At 40.0% G+C, this 25,981-nt stretch overlaps 1 protein-coding gene across 2 annotated transcripts; it reads right to left on the bottom strand.

The window, feature by feature from the left end:
* Positions 1-1,810: 1,810 nt before the first annotated feature.
* SRSF10 (serine and arginine rich splicing factor 10) lies at positions 1,811-25,298 on the bottom strand. 2 transcript variants are annotated; one of them, XM_029619898.1, is made up of 6 exons: positions 24,882-25,284; positions 16,136-16,240; positions 10,138-10,241; positions 9,544-9,706; positions 5,061-5,114; positions 1,811-4,209 (listed from the first exon to the last, which is right to left on the bottom strand). In XM_029619898.1, the coding sequence occupies exons 1-6, from the start codon at positions 24,944-24,946 to the stop codon at positions 3,921-3,923; spliced, it is 780 nt and encodes a 259-aa protein (XP_029475758.1). In that variant the 5' UTR covers positions 24,947-25,284; the 3' UTR covers positions 1,811-3,920. The 2 variants fall into 2 exon arrangements, with proteins under 2 accessions (XP_029475758.1, XP_029475759.1); XM_029619899.1 differs by having other exon boundaries at positions 4,073-4,209; positions 5,053-5,114; positions 24,882-25,298.
* Between the last annotated feature and the right edge of the window lie 683 nt (positions 25,299-25,981).

Raw genomic sequence — 25,981 nt, 5'->3', positions numbered from 1 at the left:
CCATTCAAGGAACCCTATACCCCGGGGAGCAATTTGCAGTCCTGGTTATTTTTTCCAGTCCAAACCACCAGACTGCAGGTTTTGCACCTCTACAATCTGCTGGAGACAAGAGTGAGGGACTGCTGGTGGCACCCTTAACTAACAGTTTCAGCTAAGCTTTTTTCCTCTATCTCCATCTGCTGGTAGGGGAGAAAACCCCATGTGTCTGGACTGATAGGGCGGACCATTTGGAAGAGAGGAAATTTTTCAGTGTACATTTGCAAGGGCCAGTAGATTTTCAGCATCATACTAAGACTCAAGTGGCTTCTTGGGCTGAATGTGATTTGGTTTGGCCACAGGAGATTTGTAAGACTTGGGCTTCATTGCACACCTTCCCCAAATATTACAGGTTTGATGTTCAGGCTTCAAATGCTGCACTATTTGGTGCAAGCGAGAGGGTCTTTCAGGTTCCTGCCCAGTTTAGGGTAGCTTAGGTACATCCCCATCTGTCTAGACTGATCTCTGGGCCCATAAAGAAGGAAAAATTGGTTCTTACCTACTTATATCATCTTTCCTCAAGTCTTACCAGACCACACCAGCATTCCAGTCTTTGATTCTAAAGCCCACTTTTATTTATATATATATATATATATATATCTATAGTCAGGGTGCAGGTCATTTTATTTCTGCCATTTAGAGCCACTTGGTAAAGGAGTTTTAAAATCTAATTCTGAGGCTTCGCTAATTTCTATAGACTCTATGCTCAAAGACAGAAGTGATTTTGTTCTACCTTTGTAACAGATTTAAGGATCGATTTTAAAAGCATGTGTGGTTCTTGGGGTGCACACATGGATGCACTGATTTTATAACAGGGGGGGGGGGTGATTTTACAAAGCAACACAATCGGGTCTCCCCCAGTTCCCTCCACGTAAGGAGAGGAGTGGGAGGGAACTTTCCTATACCTATCTTTCCTCCCTCTTCCCCTTAAACCTACCCTAACTCTAATTTTTTTTTAACACTTGCTGCTCCTCTGGAGGAGAAATCTGTACATGCTAGCCTGCTGCCAGCACATGCTTCCCCAGCCAGGCCACCCCTTTTCTGCATGGGGTTGGGCTCATTGTAAAATGCATACAGTGTGCACAAGGCTCTGCACATAAACCTGTGAAAATGTATTTGTGAGACTACAGGTAACAAACTAACTTAGAGAACAACCGTTTTACATTACTTGTCACTACTGCTAGGGAAGAAAACCCCATCCATCTGGCCTGGTCAGGTCAGACTCAAAGAAAGTTATTAGGTAAGAACCAATTTTTCCTTAGGTACAGTTAAGGTTATAGTTTGATCTATCTCAATGTTTTCTTAAAAAATAAAAGAAAGGTAGCTGTTTCCCTGAATAGATTTTCTTTACTGTACTAGCCCTTTTAAAAAGTTATTGCAACTAATAGTGGCTGGTATTATCTTGTACCTATTTGTACGCACTCTGGTCTCGCTCTTAATACAAATGAAGTATTAAGTATTGATTTTGTTCTTAATTGTTTTTGCCACAGTGATAGTAGCTAGCCACAGCCTAGGAAGGTAGATTTTTTAAACATTTTAGCATCTTTACTTACATAAAGACAGCATTTTATAAAGCTCTAACACTATACAATATCTGAATGTTAAAAAAACCCATTATTGTGCAATTAGTAGAGTATTAATATCTGCCCAAAGAGTTCTTTGAAAGGTTACAACATGGATGACCTGAGACAAGGTTTTTCCTGCCTCATTTTTATTCACCCATCATGAAATCAGAGAGTAATATTTCACAGATAAATGCAGTTGAACAAAAACATTAAGGAAAACTGGAGATATTTTAATTTGTCATATAAGAATGAAGTAACATGGACTGTGTTTAAATGATTGCTTTAAGCCACCCCATCATTAAAATCATGTAAATTACATATTTGTACCATATTTGCATTACAATGGTACACAGGAAGGAGCTTAGACAGTAGTAAAGACTAACCAAAATAACACCTGCAGTAGAATAAGAACCAAAGTATCAAAAAACCTATAAATCATAATTAGTTTCATATGGGCATCATACAAATGTGCCATCAAAATTCAAGCCCAGAAGTACTTTTAAACATCTATCCAAGCCCTCCTTTATTTCATTATTGCACACTGCAGTCCATATGTTCCCACCACAGCATCCTCTCTCAGGCAGAACATTCCATCACCTGTACATATATGATTGTCTATAGTACTGATATTTTCACTAGCGGCTGGCTGACAGCAAAAATTAGGACCACGGGTTTTTCCTTCACTTTATTATAGCGTCTTCGCTAAATTTACAGCAAGCAGAAAAAGATCAAGGTGGGACCAGTTTTTTGATCAGGATATTTGATGTTGAAAGATACACAATATTTATTAAAAAGAACATATAAAAATACCTTTTTACAAGCTTCTATAAGAAAGGAAATACAAAGTTCAATCCCACAACTTTCTTTGCTTCTGCTAGAACTGCACTCTACTGCTAGTTTTAAACACTTAACATCTAAGAATGCCTCTAAAAAAGGAAGTGTATGTATATGTGATTGCATAGCAAAAACATGAATTTACTGCCAATGGTAAAGAAAAAAAATACTATCAAATATGGAAAGGTTCTTGAAGCAGCCCCAGAAATAGATGTCTTATAGCCAACAATGAAATATATATATATTTTTTTTTTTTAATTAGGCTCATGGCTCTCGCTAGATTTTATAACAAGAAAAAGGCATATAAGGCCAGTCTGGATGGAAGAAGCCATTTGTTTACATTCCAAGGAAATACTCATGAAGGTTATATCAAGTTTCATACCAATCTACCTTCCACAGATGCAGAAAGGTATGCAAATGAAAAACATTTTTTGTGGGGGTTCTCTTTAAATTCAAATGTATAAAGACACTGCACAGTCCAATACACAATTTGAAATGTCACCTTGTTGTCCTAGTTTATGTAGGAAAGCTAAAAGTAGTATGACAACTGCAGGAAAACAAAATATCTAAAGCTTCCCCAGTGTTGCAGTTTCTAAAAGCCGCTAGCTTTAAACAGAAAAAAATAGTTAAGAATATGCATTTCAGCATACCAAAATATTCAGCTACTGGTATCACAATTTAAGTAGCTAGGCTTCCACAGAACATAGACGATGGCATCTAACTGAAGTTAAGAAGAATTCTTCATGCTAAAATGCCATCTGAACTTTAGATGGGCTACAAAAAACCCAGAACACATACTAAGTAAAAAGTGTACATTTAAACAAAAAATGCACATATTTAGCTACCAAAATAGTCTTCATTTGCTTATGCTTTAAATTTGTTAGTCTTATTCTGATTTTTATTATTAACTCCCTTGCCCACTAAGAGTGGCAATCACAAGCAGTGACTTCACAAGGACAATGTTCAGACAACTGTCTATGAACAGGTGCAGAAAGATCTTCCTCTCTGCAAAATGCATTCAAGCTGCATATTAATGTTCCAATGCTATCAGTATTGTGTTCAGACAGGAAGTTTTATATTTCAAAATACAATATACTTAAAAAAATTTTTGAATTAGTAGTTAACATCTAGTAATAATTTAACCACTTTCTACCCAAGGTTTTACAGGTTATTACATGGAAATATTATATACATATGAACTGCAGAACTATGTTGTATGTATGGTTATTTAACAAGTAATCACCAATATCTTAAGATTTTAAAAGAAAAAAAGTTACAAGAAAAGTACACAAAATGCCACAAATAAAGAAGCAGCCCCAAGACACTAATGACAGGACTTCTCTTCAGTGGCCTCAACTTTTTATTTGTATCCACTTTGGGGGAAAAGGACAAGAGAAAAAAAAATTGTTGTAACCCCTGTCCCAGAAATTTTAATAAACTGTATGTCATTGAATTATGCATGCCACACACACACAGGGAACATTGTCAGTGACCACTGGACTTGTGACTAGTCCAAGACCTCGATCTGGATTTAGATCTAGATCTTGACTGGGATTGGGACTGAGATTTAGATCTTTGTGTTTTTTTTCTTGATTCTTTTTCAAATCTTGAACTGCCTTTAAAATGTGCTTTAGAATCATTTTTTGCTGCTCCCTTGGGCTTAGATTGGGAGCGAGAACCAGAACGTGATTTTGCTTTCATCTCTTTTTTTGGATGGGACTTGGATCGTGATCTTGAATTGGATCTCGAGTAAGATCGATTTCGTCGGCTGAACCTGTGGAAGGCAGATGATAGAAAAAAAATATGAAAAAACAGCTAATTTTTATACACCGATACAGTTTTTGCACAACTAAAGACACTGTCTGTGTACCCTTAGACTGAGACCTGCTGTAATACCAATAGTCATCACGCATCATAACCCTAAATAGATCATTTTCCCTCTGCCTGTAATTACATTGCATGTTTTAGAACCCTGCAGGAGGAACATTGTTTATAGCTCCCTCTATGCTGAAGTCACAGGGCAGATAATTTAAACATACCTAAAACATTATACATTTCCTACCCACAACTTATGGCAATTTTTCAAAGCAAACTTACACACAAGTTCACTGTGAAATTTATAAAAAGTGCACAAACCAACCCAAATAAAGTTACATCTGCTCTTTGTAGGGCATAACTTGTGCATGTTAATTTACAAGTATACTTTTTAAAATCAAAAGTTCATGCATAAATCCCAACTCTGCCCCCCAGAATGCCTAATTTTTGTGCATATAGAAGTATGAGCATAGCCTCCAGGCAATTTTATAACAAGCTGTTTATGCACATTATTCTTCATCTACCTAACCTCCAACCCCAAGACCATACGTTATGCAATATTCACACCATGGCTGCATTGTATTTCCATAACAATAAGGCCCATTTTCTTCTGCTCTTCTGGATGCATGTGGTACCAATAGCTCATGGCTATTCAGAAATACTAAACACCCAGTGAAAGGATTTCACTCATTTTGATGTGACATTCAGGTTGTTCCCATACCTTTAGATTGGTATCTAACAGCAAATTTTTAAGTTCTCAAACTGCCCAAACAAAAAAAAAAAAAAAAAAGCAAAACGTAACATTTTTACCGGTCATTGTCAGAATGGCTTCTACTACGCCTGTGTCGTCCAGAAGGTCGACTGCTAAAATTAAATCACAGAAGAAATCTACATTCAGTTCCATTTTGCCAAATAATTCTATTCAGTAAATATCAACTGCAAGTTGCTAAAGTTATATATTACTATTATAATCATCATGCTTTCAAGTTTCTGCAGTTGAAAATAGCTCCCAACATACAAAAGACAAATGTTATTTTGGGTATAATTAGGAAACAATTCATTGTTGAATAAAGTCTTTTCTAAAGGAGATGGTATGTCATAATTTAGTCAACATGGTCTTGCTTTACCAATTTACTAGATTTTTATTTAAGTTATAAACAAACATGCAGATAAAAGTGAGCCAACTGATATACTGTAATTGGATTTTCAGAAGGCATCTAACAGTCCCTCATAAGAGACTCCTCAGGAAATTGGATCATCATGGATTTGAAGCAATGTCCTTTTAAATGGATAAAAGACATGAAACACAGGGTTGGGCTAATCAGTTTTCCAAATGAAGAAAGGTCATTAGACCTTTCTTCATAAATTATTTAGAGAAAGAACGAGTGAGGTGATCAAATCTGCAGATGATACAAAATTGTTTCAAGACCTTAAAACAGTAGTGGATGATGAGAAACTGCAAAAGGACCTTGGAGACTAGGCAGCTAATTAATATAGGGAAAAACAATCCCAACCTCAAGTACATGATGCTGGATTCCATGTTAGGAGTCACTTAGCAAAGACTTCAGAGTCTTTGTGGACAACATCTTGACATTTTTGGCTCAGTGTGTGGCAGTGGTCAAAAAGGCAAAAAGAATATTAGAAACAGAACAAAACTGAGAATATCATGTTGCCCTCATATCGATCTATGCTGCAAATTCAGCTTTAATATTGTGTGCAGTTTGTGAAAACAGAACAAATACAGGGAAGGGTGGTGATGATAAAGGAGTTGGAAAAGCCCTCTTATGGAGAAAGGCTAAACAGACAGGGTTCAGAGACGAGAGGAATGAAACAGGTAAATAGGGAATGGTTATTTCTCCTTTCAACTAGGACTGGGAAACTGACATTTAAAACAAATCTTAAGAAGTATTTTTTCACTCAATGCACAATCAATGTAATCTGTTACCAGAGGATGTGGTCAAGGCAATTAACATGTGTGTGACCTGAAATGACCACTGCTGGCAGGGAGGAATAAACCCAGGAACCTGGACTGATCTGGGTACGTACAGGCAAGTACAGTTTCTTTAATATATTATTTTTCAATTTATGTTTTAAATGATGTGTTCAGAAGAGCATGCAGTCTACTTAGCGTCATGTCTTAACCTCTCCCATTATGCCAGAGATTTTCCTGTCATAAGGACAGGAATCAGTGCTTAGGATTTCCTGAAAACATGACTGAATGCTAAGAATCTGAGCATACCACCACATAAATTCTTCCAATTTTAAAACACAGTGCTATTATTTCAATGTCCCCAAATAATGATCTATTGCAAATGATATGACTAAAGAATCTTTGGTACATTTGCTCATATAACCCTGCAGCTTGCTATTAGTAAAAACTTAATTATCAGCTAAGTGACATTTCATTATGATAAATAGAAAACTTTAATATGCATTTTAGAACATACTCAAGGAACATGTTCCCTGATTCTGCAGTAGCAAAGTCTTGGTCTTGCCACAGATTTACAGGAAACAATCGCTCAGCCTGCCTCTTGCAGCTCTGTCTGCCTCCCCTCATGATTGTTTGGTATCTATAAATTGTTTCCCATGTTTTCTTGAATGGAATAAATACACGAGGTGGGCCTTTTTCAATGGAAAGGAGGCTCTGAAATGAGGATTCATGGGATGAGCATGAATGAGGTAGACTCATAGTAACATAGTAAATGAAGGCAGATAAAGACCCAAATATTCCATCCAGTAAGCCTAGCAACTGGTCTGGGTGGTAACTGCAGCTCAATGCAGGTTAAACCCCCCACTCCCCAGGGCCTTCTGTTACAGGTAACTGCGACTCCATGCAGGTTACTACCATTCAGAAATAGGTTACCACTTTTCTTCATTTCTATCTTCTAGCCCAGCGCTTCTCAACCAGTGTGTCTCGACACACCAATGTGTTGCCAAACACCAGCAAGTGTGTCTCGTCTCCCGGTGTCCCACTGCCCCATTGTACTTTCTCCTTTTTTCCAGCCCCCGCAGGCCAATTGGAAGCCTCCTTTCTTTCTACCCCCCACTACCCAATGGGAAGCCTCCTTCATTCTGCCTGCCCCCGCACAGGCTAATCGGAAGCCTCTTCCTTCTACCTGCCAGTGGGAGCAGGAAGAAGGGAGGAAGCCTTTGATTGACCAGTGAGACAGGCATCGCATAGCCCGGGGGTGGGGTGGGAGGAATGGCAGTGTCAAATCCCGACCAAGCAAGGCTGCCACGGGAGCCCATCCCCGTGGTGAAGAGGAAAACCCGACCAAGCAAGGCCACCACAGGAGCCCATCCCCATGGCGGCGAAAAAAGAAGGCCCGCCGGAGTAAAGCCCGGCAGAACTGGAGCCCATCCCTGCAGTGAAGGAAGTTGTTTTTGGTGAGAGCTTGTGTGTCTGAGGGTGTGAATGGGTGAGAGCTTGTGTGTCTGAGGGTGTGAATGGAAGCTTGGGTGAGAGCTGGTGTGCATGGGTGCGAGAGCATTTGTGTGTGATTGAGAGCTTGTATATAAGGGAGCATGAGTGTGATTGAGAGAGAGACTGGTCAGGAAGATGAGAGAGACCGAGACTGGTCGTGAGGACAGAGCTTCAGCAGCCCTTGCTGCTTCTGTTGAGTGCTATTGGCCTGGAAGGGAAAGGTTGGGGGGGGGGGGGGGAGAGAGAGAGAGAGAGAGAGAGAGTTGAGTGTGTGTGTGCACGCTCTAAGGAAGAATACTGTGAGGACAGAGCTTCAGCAGCCCTTGCTGCTTCTGTTGAGTGCTATTGGCCTGGAAGGGAAAGGTTGGGGGGGGGGGGGGGGGGGGGGGGGATGAGAGAGAGAGAGAGAGAGTTGAGTGTGTGTGTGCGCGCTCTAAGGAAGAATACTGTGAGGACAGAGCTTCAGCAGCCCTTGCTGCTTCTGGTGAGTGCTATTGGCCTGGAAGGAAAAGGAGTAGGAGAGTTGCGGGAGAGGGTAAGTAAAGGTGGCTTTCTAAATTTATTTTTCTTGATTGACTGCCAATTTAATTATTAGGTATTATGCGATGTCTGCTGTTTTGAAAGATTTTATTGATATTTGGGCATGTTTTAATAATTCTTGGCTCCATCCGATGATGTCATCCACATGTGAGGACTACCATCCTGCTTGTCCTAGGAGCCTCCTTGAGGATGTGTGTGTGCGTGAGTGTCGGGGGAGGGGTGCACGTGAGAGGGAGCCTGTGTGAAAGAGTGTGTATATGCAAGAGAGGTAGCCTAAGAGGTGAGGGTGTGTGTGACAGAAGAAGCCTGTAAGATGGGCAGAATGAGAGAGGGGGGTGAAGACCAAATGGAAGTGGTTGAGCCTAGAGGGTGTGGAGGAGTTAGGCCTGACAGAGCAGAGTGAATGACGTCTGGCCAGGGAAATAGGGAGAGAGATGAAGGGACACTTACACAATATATTTCTAGGGAAATTCTGCTCAAAATATTTAACACTCTGCATCTGAGTTAATAACTTTTCTGTATTACATTTTAAATTAAATTACTCAAAGACTGTGATGTATATATGTTATTTTGATCAATATAAAGTATGCAGAATTTTACATTTTTCCCCCCGGAGTAAGAACTGTACACAGAACTTCAAAAGAGATTTCGCTGAAGAGGCAGTACCACTTTTTTACTTCTGGCTGTTTCTCATTCTATGCACCCAAACAACTTTCTGGCTTCTGCTGTTGCCTTATCTACCAGTTTGTAACTAATCTTAAGGTGGCCAATTGCCCCCCAGGTCCCAATTTTGTTTTGTACAAAAAACTTCAATACTGTAAATTTTTGCATTTTACTGTGAGAAATTAATGAAAGTGGCAAGCAGGGGAGGGAGAAAAAAGGGGAAGGGAAAAGAAAAATTTGGGAAAGTATGTAAGGAAAACAGTCACATTTGGAAAAGGCAGGATGAAGAGAATGTAAAAGGAAGAATAAAAAGTAAAAAGATTAATGCAGAATCGAAATTATTCATGCACTCAAATATTGGAAGGCTGTTTAGGTTTAAAGACAAAATATTGAAAGATTTGATAAAAGTTTGCTTAATATGCACATAGAGCCAATGCAAAAACTATATGCAAATATACCACATTTCTGATCTTTGTTGCAGAATCTGCTATTAAGCTACTGCAAGAAACATGGGGGGGGGGGGGGGGGGGGGGAGGCAGGGAGGAGATTTTAATTTTCTTGTATGGTTTTGGGGATTGAGTCAATATTTCACATATTTTAAGCCCAGTGGTGATATAATGCAATTTTTCATTCTTTGCCAATAAATTAAAAGAGAAACATACTTACTTTCTAGGACTATAGGATCGTCTATAGTTTTGTTCAAAGGAACGACTCCTAGACCTCCGTCTCTCATAGCTCCGGCTTCTAGATCTCCCATATCTGTCATAGTCGTCATAACGAGAAGAGCCATACACATTTCTTCCTTCCTTGGCTTTCATCTGATTTGGTGCTGTAGGGAGGCAGCAATACTTAAAGCCATTCTCTTTTGTAATTACTGGTTGGCATTTATCCTAAATTTTTAGATTAAAATTAGCCAGAAATGAAAGGATAACTTAAAATTGCTCAAGAGCCATCCACATTTGCACTCCTGTAATTCGAGGGCCTACAGTGTTATCACCACTCTTCATACATCCCTTCAGTGAAAAGTGCACAGAAGTCAAAATGGGAACCTCTTAAAAAAAACAAAACAAAAAAAACACACCTCATGAACACTCCTGTAACATTTCAAGAATTTTTTTTATGAAGACAAGCAGTTTTACTGTTTGTCTATTGAAAGGAGATGTAACAAATGTAAAACTAAGCAGATGAAAAACAGAGCCCACAATGCTGCACTACACATTTTGGAGTAGCAAAATTAGGTATATACAACTGCTCACTTACTTTTCCGGTCACCCTGGGCAAACTGGATTTCAATTTGGCGGCCACAAATCCACTTCTTATCCAAATTATGGAGGGCATCTTCAGCATCACGAACATCTTCAAATGTGCTAACTGTTAAGGTGCTTGGTATTTTTTCAAGAGTTCAAAAGCTTTAACAAGATTCTTTTCTAGCCACTGAACTTCTACAGCCAGCAAATGATTACCACTTAAATAGTACTAGCAAATTTTCTTTGATACTTCACTTAAGGTTAAACCCCAAAACAAATCAGCTCCCTCCTCCCCTTTTTATTTCAACACCGTGGAATAAGTATTTCAAAACTCCAAGTCACTCCAAATCAAAGTAAATCAAGGGCACTGCTGTGCTTCACCTCAGAAATCCATGCAGACATCAACAAATGCACCAGAAACAGTGAAAAGTGATGTAAACTCAAGAAAGCAGAGATTTAAAAACAAGAGATGGGTCTATAGTGGAAAATACATACCTTTTATTCCCAAAGTATATGAACAAAATAAAAGGAGATATGAAAAGAGTCCACAAAGGAAACCTTAACACCCAGACACAAGAAGGTTACTGTTTCCAGGAAATTAGCTAGTACTACTTTAAAATTTGAATTTAAAAATCTAAGATTAGAGAAGCCACCCTCAAAGGGTAATGGAAGGCTGAGGAAGCCAGTAAGGTAACTTGCAAAATTAGTACTAAAATGTCAAGATAAGATACTTGGTCTAAGTCAAGACAAGTTTCAGCAGAGTAGGTGGGGCAGTAAAATTAAGATATTAATCTTCAGCAGGTGGAGGACAAGAGGCAAGTTATGAGAGGGGTGGAAGAATAACTTCAGAATGAGGCTTGGCAAGATGAAAAGGGGAAGGGATGAAGGACAGTGAAGACAAACAAAAGGATTATATATAAAAGAATCTAGGTAGAGAAAAAGGAACTAGAGAAAAGTCTGGATAACTTTTTTTTTTTTTTTTTACACATTTGGTTTGATTAGGCAGAAAGCAAAATTGCTTACCTTGTAATAGGTGTTATCCCAGGACAGCAGGATGTAGTCCTCACATATGGGTGACGTCACTGACGGAGCCCTATTGCGGGAAAACTGTCAAAGTTTCTAGAAACTTTTGACTGGCACTGTGAGGCCACTGAGTATGCCATGATATTCTCTGCCACAGGTGTCTCTCTTCAGTCTCGTATGTAGCAATAAGCTTTAGCAAAAATAAAATAAAAGGTATGAGACCCAACTCCGCGGGGTGGCGGGTGGGTTTCGTGAGGACTACATCCTGCTGTCCTGGGATAACACCTATTACAAGGTAAACAATTTTGCTTTATCCCAGGACAAGCAGGATGCTAGTCCTCACATATGGGTGATTAGCAAGCTAGAGGCTGAGTCATTTTGTAGTGAAGCAACAGTGAAGTATTGTTAGTGAAAATGAGGCAGCCGAAGATCACAGCAGGTTGGATGTAGAAGGAGTTGGGATTAAACTGGAAACAAGTTCTTTAAGACAGATCGTCCGAAGGCTGAATTTTGTCATCCTTCTTTGTCCAAACAGTAATGAGCTGCAAAGGTGTGAAGAGAACTCCAAGTTGCTGCTTTACATATGTCAAGGATTGGCACTGAACGATAGCGTGCTACTGAGGTTGACATTGTTCTTACTGAATGTGCCTTTACTCGCCCTTGGAGAGGAAGGCCTGCTTTTTCATAGCAAAACTGTATGCAATCTGCTAACCAGTTGGCTAAAGTATGTTTACCCACTGCTTTACCTGGTTTGTTTGGATCATAAGATACAAAGAGCTGAGTGGCCTCTCTTGCCTTGACGATTGTAAGCTCCTTGGAGAAGGGAACATCTCTGATGTTTCTGCATAGCGCTATGCTCTGAAATTTGTTGCCAGAGGATGTGGTTAGTGCAGTTAGTGTAGCTGGGTTCAAAAAAGGTTTGGAGAAGTTCTTGGAGAAGTCTATTAATGGCTATTAATCAAATTTACTTAGGGAATAGCCACTGCATCAGAAGCATGGGATCTTTAGTGTTTGGGTAATTGCCAGGTTCTTGTGGCCTGGTTTAGCCTCTGTTGGAAACAGGATGCTGGGTTTGATGGACCCTTGGTCTGACCCAGCATGGCAATTTCTTATGTTCATCATAGGCTGCATGTATTTCATGTTTGCCTGCCTCCAGTCCTTTTTGGATGATGGCTTGGGCTGCTTCTTGATATTGTGATGGAAGAGATGGAATAAAGTCCTGCATTTGCTTCCACAAATTTCTTTGATATTGGGTCATGTAAAGTTGATATGAAGATATCCTAGAATTTAACATGGCCCCTTGGTAGACCTTCCGCCCCAGAGAATCTAAAAATCTATGATCTTTACCTGGGGGATTTGATGAATGTGGTCCAAGTCTTTTGGACTTTTTCTGTGCAGACTTTACCACTACTGACTGGTGAGGGAGCTGTGATTTTTGGTAGCCAGGAGCAGACTGCACCAAATATGTACTGTTCATTCGTTTGTTAACAGCTGGCACTGAGCATGGATGTTCCCAAATGCGATGTTGCAAATCCAACAGAACATCATGGACTGGTATAGCTACCACTTGTTTTGGAGGGTCTACAAATTGAAGCACCTCCAATGTTTGCTGTCTGGTATCTTGCTCTGTGACTAAAGTGAAAGGTATTGTGTCAGCCATTTCCTGTACAAAAGTTGTAAATGAGAAATCTTCTGGAGGAGATTTTTTCCTTGGATCTGGTGAGGATGGATCCGACATAAAAGCTTCAGATGAGGTGTCTGATTGCGTATCACTCCAAGTATCATATGGATCTTCAGGGATTCCTCGACCACCTACAACTTCCAAATATTTTCCTCAAATCCAAGTATCATATGGATCTTGGATTTGAGGAAAATATTTGGAAGTTGTAGGTGGTCGAGGAATCCCTGAAGGTCCTGGTAATGGATCATCGATAGGTGATTCTTCAGGGTGTTCTTCCTGGGGATTTGAGGGAAGAGAATCAAGCAGTTTATATTTTTTCATTAAAAGCTGATATAATGCCAAATCTGGACATCCTGGATCCCCAGGCAAGGTTGGCATTGACGGTGACTGTGTTGGAACCGAAGATGGTGTTGTCTTCGATGGTCGCAATGTCACTGTAGTTGTCATTGGCATCGACAGAGTCGTCGGCATCGGTATGGTGACCGGTGTTGGTGGGAGCACCAACATTGGTAAGGATACCGGTATCGGTTCAAGAACCGGCATCGGCACAGTTGCCGGAATAGATGTCTGTTCTTTCAGAGCCTGGATTACCGCTTGTCTTATAAAAATTGACAATTCCTGCGATACAGCTGGTGTGGACAGAGCAGCTGCATGCGGTAGCGGTGTAGGCGTTGATATTACCTCTACAGATCCCTGTGGAGGTTCTATCGATGAAGGTGTAGGCCCTGGTGCTGGTGTTGGAGTTTCCTGAGGTTTCTGCCGCTTAGCGGTCGGTTCCTCCGGGGAGAGGGTTGACACTAGAGTCTGTGTGTGTCGATGTCGGTGCCAAAGTTTAGGCCTATGCTCGACTACCGACCTTATCGATGCTTGATCTCCCGATCCCTCCAAACGACGTTTTTTCAGTAAAACTTTCTTTGAAACTCCTGCTGGGGACGATTTCGTCGATGTTGAAGGAGAAGGAAGAAGCTGAAGGTGAAAGATGTTCCATCTTCTCCTGTCAATTTTCTTCCTTTGGGAGTCATCTCTGCACATTGAGGGCAGGATGAGACATCATGTTTATCTCCCAAACAAAGAACACACTCAAGGTGTGGATCTGTTATAGACATTGTCCGATTACATACCAGACATTTTTTAAATCCTGAAGCCATTTTTTCACAGACAGCAGTCGATGAAAAGAGGGGAAAAATTCTGAGAGAGAGTTTTTACTTAAAAGTAAAAATGAGACTATGATTTCTCACCGGCCGGTGGAAATGTGAGAGAGATCCCTTATGGGAGAAAAATATCTTGAAAAATCAATTACTTTCTAGTAAGTAAAGTCTGTGAGAAACTCACAGGGCTCCTTGCTCCGCAATGCTTACAGCAGCGTGGAAAAACAAAGACTGAAGAGAGACCCCTGTGGCAGAGAATATCATGGCATGCTGGGCATGCTCAGTGGCCTCACAGTGCCAGTCAAAAGTTTCTAGAAACTGACAAAGTTTTTCCCGCAATAGGGCTCAGTCAGTGACATCACCCATATGTGAGGACTAGCATCCTGCTTGTCCTGGGATAATACCATGTTAGAACAAAGTGTTATAAATGTATATTGATGTCTAGTCCTTTTCTAGAAACTCTGTTGTACTATTTAATCAGTGCTCAATTTGGTTTTCAGTTTTTAAATCTCTGGTCAAGTGATACATTAGATAATGAAGTTCCTTATGAGGCTACAGCCAAGATTCTAATGGGGAATTATTCATCTCTTTAAGAGGACAATAACTTTCTATAACTATTTTATTATGGCTGTTATAAATATTTCATGTAGTGAAAATTCTAGGACAAAACCAAATTTATTAATGTATTGAAGTGGATAAATAAATGTAATATAAAATGTTCTGAAAAACCACTCACATGATCTAACAGGAATTATGCTGGTTTACCTGTATAGGGCTAATAATGGTTGATACTAATTAACACTATTCTGTAAAAAGGAATCCTAGCTTAACAGGAGAACCGTTAAACATGCTGTTTTTAACCCTCATAAAATGGGAACATGAATCCAAGCAAAACTTAAGCAATCACCACACCTCTAAGCTGAAAATGGCACTTTACAGAACCATTAAAATTAAAACTGCTACCGTGTTTCCCTACAGCTGGCCATTACAAAAGTTATGGATTACACTAAATCCATCCCAAGTTTTGGTAGACAATGCTATTACATATAACTACTCTTCCATAAATGAGGCAATCCTGTCTCCATGCCAACTTGCTTTATAATGTGCCAAAAAGGTATTCTTCTATCATCAACTTCCTTCGTGCACCCATGTCAAGTAAAATTCCACACAGAATTTCAAAAGCTGCCACTAATTAAATACTACAGAATTTTCCCCTAGATCAACCCCAAATCATCAAATGTGTGTACTTACACAAGACTGAAAAATGATCTTTAGTCTGGAGGATACGTCAGGCACGGCTCCTTTAATCTTGGCCATCATTCAACTTGGTCTTGATCTTTTATTCTAAGTGCTTGTCAAAGGGACTTGTATGAGGTGCTTGCCCAATCTGAGATGGTTATAGCTTTTACTTTGAGGCAAAAAAAAAAAAAAAACACGCTTTCCCCCTTTTTTGCAGATAAACCGAAGCTTTGTCTCCTATTATGGCTTGTCCTTCTTCCAGCTTTTCTTTATTTTTTCTTTTCCCAAACTCTCCCTTCTCTTCAAGCCTGATCATTAAGAGGTCTTTGGCTTGTCTACTTGTCTTAATTGTTGAACTCTACTCTAAAAGGTTCTTTCATGCTTTCTCTGTGGGGTCGCCATTACTGTACAGCTTTACAATCTCTGAGATAACAACAGAGGACAATACAATTAGGGGACAGTATTTAAAAATATGCTTACCTCAGTTCAATACAATATTTTACATTAAGTGCTAAAAATTCCTAGTAGCATTTTTATCAAACAAACCCAGAAAGAAAACAAATAAGCTTTAAACAGCTTTACTGTCAGTATTATATAACTGAATATGTGGTAGCAGTTTCTGGATCAGCACTAGATATAACCGACCCAGTGAAGCAGTAAGATTCATAAACATCAATTCTTAAACAGGAAGGAAATCAAAATTTATAAACATAAAGCTGCAAAACATTTTAATGTCTATGTTTACAAATAAGAAAATTATCAATCGATTTCCAAAAATTAAGCTTAACTCTGAAGACAATAAATAAAGAAACATTACAACACGAAAGTGAACTGCTTTTATGTTTAGATGAGTTACCTCACACAAACTTGTATTTCAAGCTTCACCACTCTCACAAACCAGTCGACTGAAGAAAGGATATTGAACATAAGCAAATCCTCTTGGACGCCGAGTGTAGAAATCAAGTGGAACATATACATCAACTATAGGCCCATATCGACCAAACTCGCGTCTCAATTCTTCAGACCTAGAATGCAGCAAATACATTTTATCACTTGCTGCACATAAATCAATTTTCCTTATACAGCTTTGTAGAAATAAGAATCACCAAACAAGTGGTTGGTGATTTTTTTTATTAGACTTACAAGCTATGGTCCATCATCAAATAAGTGCAGAATAAAGGTCTTGAAAGCTAATTACAAATGTATATAAGTTAGTCTAATGTATTACCTACTACTTAAGATCATAAGAACATGTCATACTGGGTCAGACCAAGGGTCCATCAAGCCCAGCATCCTGTTTCCAACAGTGGCCAATCCAGGCCATAAGAACCTGGCAAGTACCCAAAATCCAAGTCTAAGTCTATCCCATGCTACTGATGCTAGTAATAGCAGTGCCTATTTTCTAAGTCAACTTAATTAATAGCAGGTAATGGACTTCTCCAAGAACTTATCCAATCCTTTTTTAAACCCAGCTACACTAACCACATCCCCTGGCTACAAATACCAGAGTTTAACTTGTTTGTTCACCTTTATTTTCTATCGGGCCGATACAGTAAAATCGCGGGAGCGAGTGCCTGCTCTCCCGGTGCGCACGATACAGTATTTGAATGTATTTAAATTAGTCCTGGTGGTAAAAAGAGGCAGCTGTCAGCGGGTTTGACAGCCGACCTTCAATTTTGCCAGCATCGGTTCTCGAGCCCGCCGATAGTCACGGGTTCGGAAACCGGCAAAATTGAGCATCCGGTTTTCGACCCGCCAGCCCATTTTAATTTTTTTAATTTTTTACTTTTTTAAACTTTTGGGACCTCCGACTTAATATCGCCATGATATTAAGTCGGAGGGTGCACAGAAAAGTAGTCTTTACTGCTTTTCTGTGCACTTTCCCGGTGCCCGGAGAAATTAGCGCCTACCTTTGGGTAGGCGCTAATTTCTGAAAGTAAAATGTGCGGCTTGGCTGCACATTTTGCTTTCTGAATCGCACGGGAATACCTAATAGGGCCATCAACATGCATTTGCATGTTGCGGGTGCTATTAGGTTCGGGGGGGGGGGGTTGGACGTGCGTTTTGGACGCGCTATTACCCCTTACTGAATAAGGGGGTAAAGCTAGCGTGTCCAAAAACCGGCTAAAGTGCGCTCCATTGGAGCGCACTGTACTGTATCGGCCCGTATGTTAATATGCCAATAAAATTACTTAATCCTTATATAGCAAGGAATTAATGCCGTGATATTGATCCTCAGATATTAAGGCCCTGATTTACTGTCTTTTTCCTGTAGTCACAGAATGGGCAAAAAGCCTTAGTAAAATGAAGCGCAGCCACCCCCCCCCCCAAAGTTCCAACAACAATATTAAAAGCTTGTGTAATTCTTACTTGTAATAACTGCTATTGTGTTAATTTCTATGCTGTTTAAGCAATACTGAATAAAACATTTCACTACAGAGCTTGGTTCCATGCTCAGAAATATAGAAATTGGATTGCTGACTATGCTGATTTTGAATCTTTGTATTATCTTGTACTGAATAATAAAATCCACACAGAATACCAAAAATCATTTTTTATATGACCCAGCTGGGCTTGAGAATAGGAGTCGGGCCTAAGAATCCACTCTAGGTCCTCAGCATAGCAATATAGCTGCTGAACCACCTCCAGACCTTGAAAACTATGTTTTAAAATTCTGTGTATGAGTCATTTTACTATCATTTACAAATGAATTTCAAGAACTACTCTATTGTATTTATACTTTTAAATACCGTTCTCCCAGTATCAGACTGATCTAAAGCATAAACTATATAAAAACATTTTTCGACAGGTCTCAATTTTCATGCTAGACCAATTTAAAATCCAGTTCATATGTAAAAATCAGTATCAAATTCTACCCAGCAAAATAAATATTGAATCTCCTTCAAAAGGAAACAATTCTTCATTCCAAAGTGATCAAATTACAGAACATTTTGCTACTAAATATTGTCCATTACAATAATCATCAGAAGAAACAAGACAATTTTGGAAGTAAACAAAAATTCAGAGAGATATGACAATCTAGCTACATTTAAAAGCAGAGATTATTCAGAGATACTTCATGGTCATATTAGACATTGGGAAGGAATTTTCACTGGCTACAGATGTACAGTATTTTTCCAGCTTCTTCTGGATTACTGTGTAGAGGACACCAAATATCACAAGAATAAGACAGTTCAGCTATTATAAACTATGCAGTTATGTATTATATAGAAATTACATTATGAAAAGAGGAAAGATACTAATTTAGAATTCAGATGTTGAAAAGTTCAGCATGCGTACAAATGCAGCATTCTATAAAAACGCATTCTTATTTTAAAAGTATGCAGTTTAAAATAATGCTGGCTCAATTTTAAGAGGTACTATTATGACTTAATCTAGCAATTATAGCAGGAAGGTTGCTGAAAAATCTATGAATTATATACATTTTCAGTTGCTATGGACAACCAGATAAGTGCACCCAACAGATACAAATTGAATTCCAATGATACTCAAACCCTTATTATGCAGTCAAAAATAAACGACTAAAAGAAACATTTAAATGTTAAAAATGCTTAAGACGTTTTTTTTTTTTTGGTTTTTTGGTTTTTTTTTAACACCATTAAAAGGTTGACAGATTCACAATGGTGCCCTGGTGCTAGTGAAGAACAAAAGGGAAATAAATCTGGGGCTTCAACCAGTAATTAGGGAGGCCTGACTATACACTCAATACACAAAAAAAAAGCTAGTGACCTTAGTGTTCAACTTCCCCTTACAGGGTTAGCATTCAAAGTTTCTGGCTTACATTGTGAATCTCATTTGATAAAGCATATTTGCTCATCATAAACAGTATTTTCTGTGGATAGGATGAAATTAGTCATTACATGTGATGACATCATCCCACAGCACCAAACAGACTTCTCTCCTAGCTGGTAGAGCTTTGAGGTATACTGCACATGTGCACTGCCTTGTGAGCCTTCTCAGTTTATATCTTACCTAGTTAGTTGAGGGAGGCGGGAGGGTATTCTTTGACTAATTAATCCTGCTAAATATGGAGAACACTGTTTATGGTGAGCAAACATGTTTTTTCTGTCAATAAGCAGGCTGAATTAACCATTACATGTGGAGAGTCCCAAGCTGAGGTTGCAGTGGAATGATTATTGAATAAGAACATAAGAAATTGCCATGCTGGGTCAGACCAAGGGTCCATCAAGCCCAGCATCCTGTTTCCAACAGAGGCGAAAACCAGGCCACAAGAAACTAGCAATTACCCATACACTAAGAAGAACCCATGCTACTGATGCAATTAATAGCAGTGGCTATTCCCTAAGTAAAATTGATTAATAGCCAATACGTAAACAGAGGTCTAATGTATAATCCAAATCGTTTTTATATAATTTATCAGAAATTTATAACAATCCACTTTTATTCAAAGACAATGTACAAAATCAATACAAAATAGTTGAGGTGCACTCCACAATTAATAAAGCATTACATATTATATATTTATATTGTGAAACCACATTTTAAAAACCACCATACCATATCCTCACTTACACACACACAAAAATCATACCACAGATCTATAAACCACACCTATTTAGGCACTCTATATTATGTTATGATATCTTTATATAGTTATGATTCCTAGGAAAGGTAAGTGGGTACATATATATATATATATATATATATAAAGATATCATAACATAATATAGAGTGCCTAAATAGTAGGTGTGGTTTATAGATCTGTGGTATTTGTAATATTTTATTAATTGTGGGGTGCACCTCAACTATTTTGTATTGATTTTGTACACTGCATTTTTTAATAAAAGTGGATTGTTATAAATGTCTGATAAATTATATAAAAACAATTTGGATTATACATCAGACCTCTGTTTATGTATTGGATTGTATTGGTTTCAGGGGGAAGATATACTTTTTGTAATTACTGAATAAACAACCCAGATCCCACTGTGGAGCACAGACTATTGCGAGAACAAGTGATGCAAAACTGCTTGTCCGAGTTTACCATCAGTCCTTGAGAGGTTGTCCAAACAGCAACGGGTTACAAAGATGTAAACTGATGACCAAGATGCAGCTTTGCAAAGATCCACAAGGGTCACTTCTCTTACATTGCTCAATAGTAAAAGTCACAGCTCTGACTTAAAGATTGATTTTAAAAGCCCTATGTGTGCCAAAGCAAGGATATACCGGCATGTCTTGGGCTGGTGCACACTGGCACAGATTTTAAAAAGCACGCGAGTATGTGTGTATCTCCCAGGATGCGCACAAATCAAAAGGGGCAGGACGTGAGCATTCCAGTTAGTTACCTTGAAATGTGCGCGCAAGTATTTACGCGCACAAGCACACACCGAATTTCCTACCATGTAACTTTACTTCTGTATTAAAAAAAAAAAAAATTAGGCAAGTCAGCAGGGTTTTAAGGTTGGGGGTTAAAAGGGAGGCTACATACGTCGGTGGTGTGTTAGGATGTCAGATCCATTAATTGGGTGAACTAGGAAAAAGGGCTATTGCACTGGCGTGTTTTTAAAAAAAAAAAAACCCACACACACTTACGCAGTAGAGCTGGCATTTGCGCGCACATTCACGTCCATATAAACTTGCGTGCACACATACAGCCGATCTTATACCATGCGCACGTTATAAAATGACCGCGTCCATTCGCACGAGCCAACACATGCACATGTACACCTGTGTAGCTGTTTAAAAGTTGCTATCTTAATCAGCTTTGACAGTCTGTGATCTGCAGTCCTGTTAAGATGTAGCAGTGCTGAATGCATTCAGATATCCAGGTAGACAATGTACGTTTGGCAACTGCGATGCCAGATATGTTAGGGTCATATGCAATAAGTAAGTGTGAAGTCTGGCAATGTGGAGGAAGTTCTATTAGGAGAAGGCTTTTTTTTTTTTTTTATAATCTAAGGTATGAAGGGCTCTTGTTCCTAGATATGCGGTCTCAGAAAAAAAAAAGTATATGTGGAAAACTGGTAGAAATTTCAGGGGAATAGGAAGGACTACCAGATCATGAAAGAATTGTATGTATGGCGGACATGAGCTTGGAGCTGGATGACTCAATGCTGAGGCAATTGTTATGAGGAACACTATTTTGCAGGTTAGAGACTTATGAAAAAAATCATCTCTAGGGCCCGAAAGATGGCTCAGTTTGGGAAAGGACAGCAAGCAAGGCCCACGGAAGTAGAGGTTTTCATGTTGGGGGGCTTAATGGAGCACAGGTCTTTCATAAATCTCGATAACAATGGGTAAGTAGAGGTGGGTTTAGCATGTATTTTAAAGTGGTAAACCGTGAAAATGCTGAGCTATACATTCGACGATGATGGGGTGAGGTCAGAGACAGTAGGAGCAAGTATGGTATCAAGTGCTTGGGCTCGCAAGAAACCAGGTCCAAGGTTTTATGTTGGCACCATTGGGCATATTTGATCCATTTGAAGGCAGAGTTCATTTTGTTGGACGGTTTTCTAGCTGGAACCAAAATACATTTGATTACTCAAGGCAAAAAGAGATGAATAATTACTGACCATTCAACATCCAAGCCGTTAGACCGAGGCAAGGAAGGTTTGTATGATAGAGCATTCTTTACTGGGTCAGATCGAGGGTCCATCAAGCCCAACATCCTGTTTCTAACAGCAGCCAATCCAGGTCACAGTACCTAGCAAGTACCCAAATATTAAACAGATCCCATGCTTCTGAAGCAGGTAATAAGCAATTGCTATTTCCTAAGTCAACATGATTAATAGCAGTTTATGGACTTATCCCCAAGGAACTTATCCAAACCATTTTTAGTCCCAGCTGCACTAACTGCCTTAACCATATCTTCTGGCAATGAATTCCAGAGCTTAATTGGCATTGAGTGAAAAATAATTTTCTCCAATGCTGCTAAAATGGCAACACAAACCCTACAAAGAAAGACTCAAGGGCAAGAGGGGTTCCAGCCACCGGAGGCAGGAGTATGTCACTGCTGCTACTTCCTCTTCTTTTCACTTCCCCGTGCCTCTCTGATTTTGAAGGGGTCACCCTCCCACCTAAACCCTGCTCCCAAAGAGGGAGAGGCATCAGTGTTTACTCAACCATATGAAATTTGAAGGGCAAGAGAGGAGAAAAGCTAATGGTTACAGTTGTAAGATTAGGGGGCACTATGAATGTAACTGTTAGTTGACAGTTTTTAAGTCAATACACAATTAAGCTATGGTGTTTGCTGCCAAAAAATGTGGCCAAGGCTAATAGTATAGCTAAGTTTAAAAATTGTTTGGACAATTTTCTGGAAGGTAGATCCATTAATATTATTAGCTAGGTAGACTTAGGGAATTCTGAGCGTAAGCAGGGGAACGGACCTCCCATTTAGATATTCTAGGTACTTCAAAATGGCCTGGTTTGACCAGTTAGTGAAAGAATACTGAACTCAATGGACCTCTAGTGTGATCCAACATAACACTTAAGTTCTCAGCGAGTGGAGGTAAAACTGCACTAGACTTGGTGAAATAGTAACAGCAGCAGTAGGGCTACATTAGGCTGCCAGGGTTAAAACCATTACTACCCAGGGTAATCTTTCACAAAGCAACAGTTATATTTCCAACAGCAGGTGTAAAACTGCATCAGGCTTCCAAAGAGATTGGAGTAACCTGACTGAGCATAAGTTAAAACTAACAGCAATGGTATAATTACATCAGGCTTTCATTATCTATAAGGAGAGACCTGGTTAAAACCCCCAAAATCAATGAGCATAAGACTGGATGTATTTGGACAATGGCTTTACTAGAACTGAAGTCTGTACGGTGTTGCAGAGCTTATTGATGAATTGACGCCCTAATGTTGAATTAGGAGTGTAACTGCAGCAACTGGGGACAACAGCATCTAGGGTGGCCTGCCAGCAAAGGTGGAGGGAGGCTGAACATGGATGTGGAGGGCAGTACTGGATCAAGACTGAGTAAGCCTAGTAACACAGCAAGCCATGAGGTAGTTGCAATGGTATCAGCAGGCCACTATTCCCCAGAAACCAAGTGCAACAGAATGGGTACAATCCTGCAAAGACACTCAAGCATCTACATATTGGAGTAGCAGAGTCACTGATTTCGGTGGCTGCTTCCATTGTTGCAAGGATTGGGAGGTGAGATGGAGACTAACGAATGGTTGGTTGAGTGTAGACATTTGTGTGCTCATCTGCCTGGAATAGTGAAGACTAAGAGGAAGACAACACTGAACGGGATAAGCTGTCAAATTCTATGGGGAGTAGTCAAGATATATCCTTAGCAAAGTGGACTGGAACAAATGGATAGACGATGACCATTTAGTCTGCCACTGTCTGTGTTTTAACATTTTATAACCCACTTTCCCAATGAAAATTCCAAAGCAGTGTACAATAGTTACAGTATAGTTTTAACTATAGACCTAATGGACTCAGATAAGAATCTAGAAAATCATGAACTTGATCTGTGAAATGTTAAACAGTCTCAAAAAAAATAAATACGCTAGCAGCTCTAAATTCCAACTTAAGATAACCAGGCATACAAATAAAATACATCTGATGAATATTTATTGTAATCAACCTGGAAACCAAATCTGTCTGTGGACCGCCCTGGAAATTTATCCCAGCAGTATGACTGTCACAATTACAACTGAATATCATACTAATTTTTAAGAACATATATATGAAATTAAAAATAAGGTGCTGAAAATACTAATAAGAACCCCTATAAGGGTAAAGAAAAATGCTAACGCTGTTATTTTTTTCCTAAAGAGGCTCGTTCCTTTGCATTTTCACTGTCTTTATTTTATTTTTTTATTTGGAAACCATTTAACTTCTTCACATCGCCATCGGAGAAAAAAGTGAGCCGGCTACATTTTAATGTACATAGAGACCTGCTCGATAGCACGCTTCCTTTCTCTGGCAAAAAAAAAATTAAATATAAAACATGTGTTCTTATATAACTCAAATCATACATTTTACTCAATGTTACTTTCTACACTAACCACAATACTGCGATATGGATTTGTTTTTACTTAAGCCGCAATTACAATAAACGACACGTTGCAAACAGCAAACCATGCACAAACTAATGATATCGATCATTTGTAAATATTACTCTGTGATCGAAGTTAAAATCTAAAATATTTAAACCTGATTTTAAGTCAAGCGCGCGCATGGCGCTCGGTACCTAAAAATGAAAGGACGCGGGAAAATGTCCAATGACAAAAAGCTACAATGGAACACTAAGAAATCGTACTTTTAAGTTTGTATTTTCAGCCAGAGTCGCTCATTTGTTTTGGGTTGTTTTTTTTCGGGGGGTGAAGAAAATGTATGCATCCCGCCAAAAGTAGACCCCCCCCCCCCAAAAAAAAAACCTACCACCAACATGGTGCAAACTCCCGCGTTTTTGCATTCTATTGGAAATCTCCAGCATCTAAAAACCCCAATATAAAAAAATAAGAGACCCCCAACGAACCCTAACAGGAGGGGGGGGGGGCATCCTGACTTTTGAATTAACATGCGGGAAGGGAACCGAGCTGGCAGTCAACGCAAAACCTCCTATTTATGGCCACACCGCCTGCCGGCGAGTCCGACAGACATGTGGCCTCGTCGCGGCCTAGCTCGAAAGAACAGATCGCTCCCGCCCGCCGGCTCCCTCTGCCCACCTGGTGTCGTCGGCGATGTTCCTCACGAAGAGGGACGTGTTAGGGGGCCGCAGGTACCGCGACATGGCCGGAAATCGCTCCAGAGTCGGGGGTGGGGGGGGGGGGGGAGAGGCCGCCGAGAGTTGTTCAGAGGGAGAGGTGGTGCTGGGGGTGTATCAGTTTGTTTTAGTTTTATTCCCCCGCTTCTCCTTAACGGAACCTTCTCGTTTCTCTTCCGCCGGCGATGCGAGAACTCCAACGGACGGACGGGAAGGAAGGGAGGGTCGCGTTCCCCTGTCCCCTCAACCCCCAGCAACAGCGGCTGCCAGCAGCGCCCCGCGCGCACGCGTTCACACACACACGCACGCACGCAGCAGCAGTCTCGCGAGAGAGGAAGAAAGAAAGAAAGAAAACGGGAACTCGAGCCCCGCGCGCGCGCGCCAAACCAACGGTCCGCTCGCGCCAACAACGAGACAAACAAACAAACAAACAAATAAATAAAGAGTGCCTCGGGATCTGCAGACTGCGCCTGCGCCGCCCGGGATCTGACTCTTTCGTGGCGTGCGCGGTCTCCTCTCCCGGTGTCTCCCACGTGGTGGGGAACGCTGCGGAGGGGAGTGCGTTGTCTTTGTGCAGGGTGTTGCCACGGTGAACGAGTCGTGAATTTACAGGCAGAAAATGTTTCAAGGCGGGGTGGATTAAGATAGGAATGTGCAAAAACAATCCTTAAAATCCCGGGGTTGGGGTGCAGTGCATCTCGCCGTACACTCTCCTTTGTGCCTATGTACACGTGATTCCTCCCGCTCCAAAATCTCTCACGCTTTCAGTAGGGATATGGAGGCCCAACATTTTCATTTCGATTCATTTTTTTAGTTTTAGTGGGTTTTCACTTCATTTGTTTTTTGGTTGATTTTTTTGTTTGGGGCTTCAATTTGTTTACCAAAAAACCCCCAAAACACTAACATAAACTGGCTTTTGGGCAGGAGCCATCCTACTCCTGCCATGGCTGATAAATAGATTTAAAAATCGTGCCGTGCCGTGCCAATTTAAAGATGGCTCTTAGTTCTAGACACACAACAATCGAGAAGAGAGAGTTTATAGTGAATTATGGTAATTATGTG

Source organism: Rhinatrema bivittatum, chromosome 11 (assembly GCF_901001135.1).
Source record: "Rhinatrema bivittatum chromosome 11, aRhiBiv1.1, whole genome shotgun sequence".
NCBI lineage: Eukaryota > Metazoa > Chordata > Amphibia > Gymnophiona > Rhinatrematidae > Rhinatrema > Rhinatrema bivittatum.
Note: the sequence above shows the minus strand (reverse complement) of the source record. Positions and strands in the feature narration are given on the sequence as shown.